Consider the following 11,002-nt stretch of genomic DNA (forward strand, 5'->3'; position numbering starts at 1 on the left):
AATGAATCCAACTCGAGCAAGAAGTGAAGGTGAGTCGACAGTACAATTGACGATGTTCGATAAAAATTTTCTACTAGCATCTTCTCTACGATTGTTCAAAGATGAAAAATTAAATTCTTCCATGTTGTAAATAAATTAAATAAAAATACACGTTAGGCAACCAAGGTTGCACGAACGCAGAAAACAGTTCGATTTTAGTTAACTTTAAGATATACATAGTCACGCTTATTCTCCTTGTAAGAACTAGATGCTAGTTGCAATAGTAAAACCGCTATCAAGTACAAACGGTCAAAGTGTGTGATATAAAACCTGAAAACCTTCCTGTCCCACTGCGAACAACAGGTTATGGGCCCAGACAACGGCAAATAGCTCGGTGTTGAGTTGCGGTAATGTTTTTATTAAAACAACGAGCCGTTGATAGAAAATATATTGAAAAAATACTACTGAACTACAAACTATTACGAACTATTATTGACCGAACAAAGAACAAGAGTGAAGCGTTCCCTTCGTGCTACCAACATAAAGAAATATTTAAATCTGTAGCTTTCGGACGAACAAGTAGCGACATCTATAGGATAACGTATTGTAATAATACTTAACAAATATTCAACACTCTGGATAACGGAAGAAATAAGAAAAAAGAAGGAGTCACCGGAAAAAGTTCCAGAAACATCGACGCGGTAAACGGCAGCCATTATACCACGCGTTTCGAAAGAAAAGGACGGTTATAAAAATAAAACAAAACGGACGGTAAGACACTCTCTCGATTAAAATAAAAAACGAATAATAAACGCGAGTTAATAATAATAACTTAAAAAAAAAAGTAAAAATTAAAAAAATAAAATTGACACAAACAAACGAGTTCAGTAATATAGAAACGCTAAAAGGGGCTGAAAATTACGATTTATGGAGCTTCCAAGTGCACATCTTTTTTAAAGCTAAAGGTTTATTCGACATTGTAAATGGAAAAACAAAACGTCCCGATGAAGAAAAGGCAGAAGTCGAATGGGAACAAAAAGATGCACTGGCCCAAAAAATAATAATCACAACGATTGAAAAGCAACCGGTGATATACCTATTAAATTGCAAAACATCACACGAAATGGTAGAAAGATTATCCGCGACATACCAACGAAATACACAAGACCTCAAATACAGGTTGTTGCAAGAATTCTATCAATTTCAATTCAAAAAAGAGCTAGACATGGGATCGAACATAGCTCAAATAGAAAACATAGTTCACAAACTGAGAAGTTTAAAACAAGAAGTAACCGATGAGATGAAAATGACAAAATTGTTATCAGTTCTACCTGACGAGTACAAATATTTTCGAAGCGCATGGGAATCGACTACGGAAAATGAAAAAACAGTTGAAAAGCTAACCGGAAGACTCTTAACCGAGGAAATGAGAATGAAAAAAGAAAACACGACTGAACATGTAGCGTTTAAAGGCGAACAAAAAAGTAAAGACTATCGAAATCAACAAAAGTAATCAAACGAGAATCCAACCGGAGACAAAACGTGTTTCAAATGTGGTAAAATAGGCCACTTCGCAAGAAACTGCAAAGAAAAAACAGGATGTAACATTTGCAAGAAGGAAAATCACACTGAAAAGCAATCTTTCTTCAGGAACAAAAAACAAACAGAAGGTAAAGTAAGTTTCCTAGCTACCGGAAATAAAAAAGACAATGCACATGAATGGGTTCTGGATTCTGGCGCCTCGGCACATATGACTAACAATAAAGAAATACTCATAAAAACAGAGAAAGTAGATGAGAATATAGGAATAGCGAAAAGGAACCAAACAATTAAAGCAGAAGCCGTAGGAGAGGTTGATACAAAGAATTGTCACTGAAAGGATGTTGTATACATACCCGAACTGGAAAAAAACTTGTTATCAGTAGCGAAAATAACAAAAAATGGAGGTGAAGTAGTATTTAAAAACGAAGACGTGGAAATCCATAAAAACGGGAAAAGGATACTGACAGGTAATAAAAATCAAAACGGACTCTACGTAGTAACTCTGGGAGAAAATAAAAACACAAAACACGCAATGATAACAGAACAGGAAGAAACCATGAATCTACATAGAAAACTGGGGCATCCAAGCTACGAGGTAATGAAGAAAATACCACATACTACGGAAGGATGCAAAATAAACAATAAAGCACTACTTGAAATGAAAAACGTAATCTGCGAAATATGTGCAAAATCAAAGTTATGCAGAAGATCATTCGGAGAAGAAAGAACAAGAGCAACAAAACCACTAGAAATCATACATACAGACGTTTGCGGACCATTAGAACCAGCAAGCTGGGACGAGATGAAATATTTTGTTACTTTCTTAGACGACTACACACACTATGCTGAGGTACATCCGATTAAAACAAAAGATGAAGTTACGGAAATCTTAAAAGAATTCGTAAAAAGGAGTGAAACGAAGTTCGAGAGAAAAGTGAAAACAATAAGATGCGATAACGGCAAAGAGTACGCAAATAATAACATTCATATGGTGCAAAAAGAGAGGCACAACGATCGACTTTACGATACCATATCGTCTGTGAAATTCTAATGACTTGTAACCCACAAAAAATCCAAAATTGTGTTATTATATTTTTATGAAATCTACAGAATTATACATAGTACTAGTAACACCTAGTAATCCACAAATACACATTTACTTAGATAAAAGGGATTTCTTTCATCACGTATCCCAAATGCACCTCAACAAGAAAACAATAATACCTCGTACACCACAATGAAAATTTGAATACCTCTTAAGCAACATTTGGTATAAGTCAAACTGTGGTATACAAGGTATTTATTTAAAAATACATTGTTTTTTATTTTTTTTTTTAATTGAATCAATAAAAAATGAATAAATATTGTTTACAGAAACAATTTTGGTAATTTGATTTAAAAATAATTAAAAAGTAGGCATTGTTAAAATAAAGTAATGTTGTAGTAGGCTGTGTCCGCTATAACTAATGTTATTGTTTTATTAAAATAATTGATATTGGTGTGGATTTCTGTGTCAAAAGTGTGTTTAAACTAGTACTTGATATCTATAAATTTACTGAGTGATGGAAATAGTTACGGTAAGTATATTAAATTATTATGTATAATAACGAAGTCTATTATATTTAACAAAAAATATTTGCACTTATTTATTTTGCATTACTACTATTTGCTAACATTGTTTGCGTTTTAATTAATTTGAATGTAATTACGAATTTGAAGCTAGAGGAGCTGAAGGATATAAGCCATCTGCAACCTGTTGAAAATATTATAATTGAGGATTTAAGAGATGTTCAAATGTTGGAGCTAGATGCACGAAAAGACGAAGAATGTGTTAACAATGATTTTAATGACGATGACTACGAACCTAAAAAGGAAAATGGTACATCAGATATCGACGAAGAGCAAGGAAATAATGTCGAAAAAGATGAAAAAACAAAACAGGATGAGACATTAACAGAAAATGATATCAATCATGGCAATATAACGGAAGGAAGGAAAAGAAGTATTACTGCTCAACCTGATAAATGGGACCAACCTGAATGGAAGGAAAAGCGTACATGGGGTACAGCAGAACTAAAGAAGGTAAAGTAAAACAGAATGTCCCAAAAGAAGCAAGAAAAATGGGTTCTTCTTGCAAATCAAAACAGTGCCTTAGAGTAAAATCTAGGAATTGTTCAGAAATTAATGACGTTCAGCGCAATGCCATATTTACTAAATTCTGGAGTGAAATGAATTGGGATCAACGAAAAGTGTTTGTAATCAATCACATAGAAAAAACTGTCACAAAAAGAACGTATACTAAAAGCTTTGAGAGTAGGCGAAAATATTCCTTAAAATATTTTCTCACAATAAATATGAACAAAGTGCAAGTTTGTAAACAAATGTTTCTTCAAACACTTGCTATAGGTGAATATTCCGTTCATGATTGGGTCCAAAAGGGATGTTACGGTATGACTTCTAGCTTCGATTTGACCTACAAATCAAACAAACGAACCACTCGACAGGACAAGGTGGAAGATAAGAGGTTACTAAAAGAATTTTTTGATTGTTTACCAAAGTTGCCTTCACATTATGGACGTTCAAATTCAAGTAAATTGTATTTAGAAACGGTAATCCGGAGCCTAAATCAATTATTTAAGTTATACGAAATTAAGTGCAAAGAAGAAAACAAAGTAACCCTGTCGAGAACAATTTTTAGCAAAATGTTTTATTCTATGAACTTGTCAATTCACCCCATTAAAAAGGATAAATGTGATTTGTGCACAAAACATGATGTTGGTCAATTATCAGACAAAGAATGGAGTACACACAGACGGAAAAAAGAAAGGGCTCGTGAAGAAAAAAAGAGAGATAAGGAAGATGCAAAAATGAACAAAAAAGGTCGGGTTTTAACAATGGATTTACAAGCTGTAAAAGTGTGTCCGTATGTCCAAGCCAGCACAATATTTTTTAAGTTAAAACTGTGTTGCCACAATTTTACAGTTTATAATGTAGTAACGCATGAGGCAAAGTGTTTTTGGTTTAGTGAAACTGAAGCAGATATAACTGCATCGACTTTTGCTTCTTGCATTATGGAATACCTAACAACAGACTGTCAGAATGAATCTGGACCAATTATAATTTACAGTGATGGATGTACTTACCAAAATAGAAATAATATTATAGCAAATGCATTATTAAACTATTCTGTAAATAATAACATAGAAATTATTCAAAAATTTCTCGAAGTTGGACACACACAAATGGAATACGACTCAGTTCACAGCTGCATCGAAAGGAAATTAAAAGGACGAGACATTCATTTACCTAGTGATTATCTACGAATAACAAAGGAAGCAAGAATGAAGCCCTTTCCATATGAAGTGCAATATTTTAATTTTAAAGATTACTCAATCAAGAAATATCAAAGATATGCATCTATTAGACCTGGAAAGGTAAAAATTAGTAATACTATGAAACATTCTTTATAACTGCCTATCATTTTCTCTTTAAGGTCACAAATGATCCTGTGGTCACCGATATTAGAGCTCTTCAATATTTGCCGAATGGAAACATTTATTACAAATTGGATTTTGATGATGAATGGCGAGAACTTCCACAACGACAAAAACCTGTTTCTCAAATGGTAGAATGGCCACAAATGTATAAAGAGAAACGAAAAATAAAATTTCAAAAATGGCAACATTTGCAGCTGTTAAAGTCAGTAATACCTACTGACTGTCATAGTTTTTATGACAGCTTAAAACATGATTCAGAGTACAATTTTTTAGAGAATTTATTGATTCGTAATAAAAGTAGTTTTTCCTAAATAGTGTTTTATTTCTGTAAAAATAATATAATATATCCTAACCCACAAATTTGACAAAAATCTAAAGCTAATCACTCGTAAGCCACTGCAAATTTTAATATACAATATTTACTAAAAAATTAAAAATCATATGTTTGTATCTAAGCCCTTGTGTAACTGACAGTTTCAAAACAAACAAACAAATACTTTCCCAGTTTAATATAAAACGTCTTTTATGTCTACTGAAAAAAAATGCTTTTAGGGTTACAAGGTATTAGAACTTCACAGACGATATACCTCCACAATTAAATGGGAAGGCCGAACGACTAAACAGAACTATTATGGAGAAGGCTAGAGCATTAATTTACGACTCAAAACTAGAAAAGAATTTTTGGGGCGAAGCCGTTCGAGTTAGCGCATACCTACTGAATAGAACACTTACAACAACGACAGGAAAAACGCCATTTGAGTTATGGAACGGGTTAAAACCCAACATAAAACATTTACAAATCTTTGGAACACACGCACACGTAAAAACACTAGGACACCTAAAGAAACTGGACGAGAGAAGCCAGAGAATGGTATTCGTGGGATACTCAAATAACGGACTCAGATTCTTTGACGAAGGAAAACGAAAGATAATAATATCGAGAGACGCAATCTTCGAGAATAAAAAAGTAAAAATCCTAATAGAGGACACATCAGATGAAGAGAAGGATGAAGACAAAATTAACACAAAGGAGGAAGAAAAGATCAGAGAAGAGGAAGAAAATAATAACGAAAACGTTGAAACCACTGAAACGGAGGCAGAGGAGCCCAAGGAAGAAGAAGAGAAAACAAACGGAAGACCACAAAGATCAAGACGCCCACCAACAAAACTAAGAGATTACGCGTATCTAAATTACGAAGAAGGAAATAACGAATAATAAATATAAGAAGGAACTAGTAGACGAAAAGGAAATAAAAGACGATCAAAAAATACTAACAAACAGATGGACGTTTAAAATAAAAGAGGACGGAACATACAAGGCTAGATTGGTAGTGAGAGGTTTCGAACAAGAGCTAAACGACCTAATAGACGAAGTATTTAGCCCTGTAATAAGCTCAAGTGCCACTAGAACATTACTAGCACTAGCAGCAGCTCAATCAAGCCACATAACGAAATTCGACATAAAGACAGCTTTTCTTTATGGAACATTGGATGAAGAAATCTACATGAGAATACCACAAGGCTACGAAGAAAGTGAAGGGAAAGTATGTAAACTTAAAAAAGCTCTGTACGGGCTCAGACAGGCACCAATGAAATGGAACGCAACATTCACGAAAACACTGAATAAGATGGGACTAGAACAATTGAAATCAGAACAATGCATATTCAAGAACGCGGACGGAAAAAATAAAAAACAAATAAAAAACCTCATAAAAAAATTAAACGAAAACTTCATAACAAAATCATGGGAAAATCCCAACAGTTTTCTCGGTGTAAATTTAAAAGTGGTGAACGATGAAATAAATCTACATCAAACTGGACTAATAGAAAAAATATTAAATAAATTTAAAATGAGTGAATCAAAACAGACATATATACCGCTAAACCAAAGTGATTTCAAAAGAAGTGATAAAACTAAAGTCAAAAGCTATCCTTATCAAGAAGCTATCGGCAGCTTACTCTATCTAGCGAATAAGACGCGATCAGACGCATCAGTTTCGCGGTAAATTTCGTAAGCAGATACGTAAGTGACGTAACAAACAGCGACGTAAATAACGTAAAGAGAATTTTTAAATATCTAAACACTAACAAAACCGACGGAATTAAATATAAAATAAACACGGACTTAAAAAACCTAAAACTGAGTGCATACAGTGATGCGGACTACGCAAACTGTTCAGAAACACGTAAAAGCACTTCTGGCTACATTATAATGCTCAATGGAGGACCTATCAGCTGGAGCGCAAGAAAACAGCCAATAGTTGTACTGTCCACAACAGAGGCGGAGTACATAGCGGCAGCCGAATGCTGCAAGGAAACAATGTACCTAAAAGGGTTGTTGGAAGAGATAACGGGAACAGAATTGGAGACAACACTACACATGGACAACAGAAGCGCAATAAGTTTAGCAAAAAGCGGCGTAATAAGCAAGCGAAGCAAACATATAGATGTTAGATTTCATTATGTAAAAGACATTGTAAACGAAAAGAACATCACTCTGAAATTCTGTAATACCGAAAATAACATAAGTGACATATTCACCAAACCGCTCGAAAGAGTCAAATTCGAATATTTTAAAGAACAATTCATGAAATCTGTTTCATATAAAAACAATCAATGTTAATTCTTTTTTTCTCTCCTTCAATTATTGTATTTCTATTTACGGGCGGATGTTGTAAATAAATTAAATAAAAATACACGTTAGGCAACCAAGGTTGCACGAACGCAAAAAACAGTTGGCAACATCGATTTTAGTTAAGTTTAAGATATACATAGTCATGCTTATTCTCCTTGTAAGAACTAGATGCTAGTTGCAATAGTAAAACCGCTATCAAGTACAAACGGTCAAAGTGTGTGATATGAAACCTGAAAACCTTCCTGTCCCACTGCGAACAACAACGTAAAATTACGTGATCGATCGCGAAAGTGTTAACTTCGCCTTTGCCAACCAGTTACATTTATATTGTTATTTTGTGAAATGCCATTCTAATAAAGTCTATAATTATTATTAATTATTATTATTAAATGCGACCTCGACGATTTTTCAAAAATTATTCTCTTTAAAGATTCAATTTCAAAAACGCAACTTTAATTTCATTTCCTTTCACAAAATCTCTTTGGTACCAAAACAATAACTTTTATATTTCCTAAAAGGACAAGACTTGGGCTTCAATTTGGCGCAAGAATTATTTCTTAATATTAATAAATACGTCTAGGGTGATTTTTTGAATATTTACTTTGACAGTTGTCTATGTTTAACACAAATTTGTAGGGTTGCGTTTAAATTTATTTGTGTGCAATTAATCGCTAATTAAAGCAACGAGCTAAATGCTATCTTAAAGAAGAAGAATTCAGCATTAATTTGGTATAAGAATTGTATCATTATTCCCACAAACAAGTCCTTGGCGATTTTTTTGAATATCATTGCATCTTTTCCACAACGTTTTGTTTGTGTGCCATTTGCTGAAACTTTATACTTCACGCCCGACGCCCATATTTCCAAAAATTGTAAGCGATCCTTGCAAAAATTTTAGTCGTGATTATGACTATCAAGAGCTAACATGAATTTGAATTCATTTCATTTTATTTTGGCACTATCCACATTGTTATCGCTTTTATCGTTAAGCGCTGCAATCGATTGGTAATGTTTAAATTTCCTACTTAATTAAAATTTATAATTATTCGTTTATAGGCCAAGAATTCGGGTAAAGGATGGCCACTTACTCTTCACAGTTGAAAAAGACAAAAACATTTCTTTAATAACTTCCGGAACCGGCGGAATTCACGTCAACGGGCAAGATTTGGCCCACGTTGCAAAATTAGCATCAAATTTAACGTCGTTTATCCAAAATAAGGGTGAAATTTACATCCCCGATTCTCCAGAAGGTGTTAAATCAAACATATACGATCAAGTAACATTCTTAGAGAGCGGTTTGCAAAATCTAACTTTAGTTGCAGTCAAGGTAAGCAATTTAAGAATGATTGTTTATTTAATCATACAGTTTGTACTGTTAGAAACCTGCAATTCAAAGAGTGAACAGGCGGTTGAATGCTTTAAGAAGACGAATTCGCAAACTAAATATTCTTTTAATCGCAAATGAATGCAATAGTAATCCATGTCAAAATGGGGGAACTTGCCAGGATTTATTTGACAACTTTATGTGCGTTTGTCCACCGGAATGGGAGGGTACAAGTTGCCAAACTGACGTAAACGAATGCACAAACTTTGCAGGGACGGATTTGGGATGTCAAAATGGTGCGACTTGTATTAATAAGCCTGGGAGTTATGCGTGAGTATTAATTGATTTGAGGAGGTGTTATAAAAAAATTGATTTCTCCAAAACGGTTAGGATTTAAGAAATGATAATTTTTGGGGTTATAAAGTAACATGTAAAGGGGGTTTCATCCATATTGGTGTTTTATGTTTGAAAAATAAAACTGTATTTAATACTCCAATATATTATTTATTGTTGACTCTACCGGTTTCGGCTTAAGCCATCATCAGGAGTCTATAAGGATTATAAAAAATCATAAAATACAAACAAATACAATCAAAATTAAAAGCTATTTTACCTTGTCAAATATAGGTTAGGAATTTCATTCGGTATTAAATTTGACGATTCACTGAGGGAAATATATTTTTGAACGAAGATTATTACTCTTGGCACAAGCTTATCATTTTCTTGTATATCCACAAGAAGATCATTTTGTTAAGTGAAGAAAAACCACATATTCTCAAAGCAAGTGGACAAATATCCTTGATTCTCAAGAAAACGAATTTTTAGTGAAAGTAAATCAATCATCTTGAAAAAGAGTATCTTACTGTTTCGTCAACAATCCCATTTTCTTATCGAGAATAAATTTCTTATGTCAAGAATAACGATAAGGAAATAGACCGAATGTAATTTTTTTTTGTTTCATCTAACTTATAAACACTTTTCTTTTAGGCCAATACAAATTAATCATGTCACCTATTACCGTGTACTACCAGAACACCCGCGATTTAAGAACCAAGCTTGTTGCTCTGTACAACAGTGTGCTCAATGCGGAATTTGATGTTATTTGTTTAACAGAAACCTGGCTCCACCCAGGTATCTACTCCTCGGAGGTTTTGCCGCATTCGTACCAAGTTTTTAGATGCGATAGGCCAAACGTGGGTGGTGGCAGGTTGACGGGACGTGGTGTTCTGATCGGTGTTTCTGATGCGTTGGCTGCTGTGCGGCAGCCTGACTGGTTTGTGTTACGCTGCGCGACGGTGACTCCAGCTTGCACGTTTGTTGCATATATATTCCACCCCATGATAATGTAGCTCTTGCCTCTTTCATTGAGCAACTTGTCTCAATTATTGAGCAGCGTCCTGACGATAAATTTTTGATTTGCGGTGATTTCAATCTACCAGAAATTACCTGGTCGCTTGATGCCACTTATCGTTCGTGCGTGGCTTCTCGTATCGGTACCGGCAGTGCTCGATCGTCCGATTTCCTGGACGCTCTTTCCCTGTATGGCCTTAATCAATACAATCATTATTGCAACGCGTTCGATAACACGCTTGATTTAATTTTAACAAATATTCCCCTGATCTCAAACATATCTTTGAGTGATAACCCATTGGTTCATGAGGACATAGCGCACACAACCCTCGAATTTTCATGCACAGCAATTAATCAACCTAATTTAAATAATAAATCAAATGTTACATATAACTATCGTAGGGCAAACTTTGATGAACTTAACCAATATTTGACATCAATAAATTGGAACTCTGAACTGCGGCATGGCAGCATTGAACGTCTCTTGAATGTTTTTTATTTTCATTTGAGGTACGCAATTGAAAAACATGTACCTAAATTCAAAGAACGACCCGGGGGATACCCAGTGTGGTTTACACCTAGCACTATAAGGGTTCTCAGTGAGAAGAAAAAGGCCCACAGGAGGTGGAAGCGGTATGGGAACCGGATCGATTATTTGTCTTTCTCATTGTTGAG

The 11,002-nt window shown here is 34.3% G+C and overlaps 3 protein-coding genes across 3 annotated transcripts; all 3 read left to right on the forward strand.

Moving 5' to 3' along the window:
* Window positions 1–2,868: 2,868 nt before the first annotated feature.
* On the forward strand, window positions 2,869–5,978 carry LOC139432460 (uncharacterized). The gene is made up of 2 exons (XM_071201001.1): window positions 2,869–4,955; window positions 5,015–5,978. Exons 1-2 carry the CDS (start codon window positions 3,561–3,563, stop codon window positions 5,327–5,329), a joined length of 1,710 nt encoding a protein of 569 aa, XP_071057102.1. The 5' UTR covers window positions 2,869–3,560; the 3' UTR covers window positions 5,330–5,978.
* LOC139432416 (histone H3.v1-like) lies at window positions 5,887–6,234 on the forward strand. Its single transcript, XM_071200939.1, has one exon. The coding sequence runs from the start codon at window positions 5,887–5,889 to the stop codon at window positions 6,232–6,234; it is 348 nt and encodes a 115-aa protein (XP_071057040.1).
* Window positions 6,235–8,566: 2,332 nt separating this feature from the next.
* On the forward strand, window positions 8,567–9,322 carry LOC139432457 (cubilin-like). Its single transcript, XM_071200999.1, has 3 exons — window positions 8,567–8,658; window positions 8,710–8,980; window positions 9,033–9,322. Exons 1-3 carry the CDS (start codon window positions 8,579–8,581, stop codon window positions 9,309–9,311), a joined length of 630 nt encoding a protein of 209 aa, XP_071057100.1. The 5' UTR covers window positions 8,567–8,578; the 3' UTR covers window positions 9,312–9,322.
* Window positions 9,323–11,002: the final 1,680 nt, after the last annotated feature.

This window comes from Onthophagus taurus, unplaced genomic scaffold, assembly GCF_036711975.1.
Source record: "Onthophagus taurus isolate NC unplaced genomic scaffold, IU_Otau_3.0 ScKx7SY_15, whole genome shotgun sequence".
Classification (NCBI taxonomy): domain Eukaryota; kingdom Metazoa; phylum Arthropoda; class Insecta; order Coleoptera; family Scarabaeidae; genus Onthophagus; species Onthophagus taurus.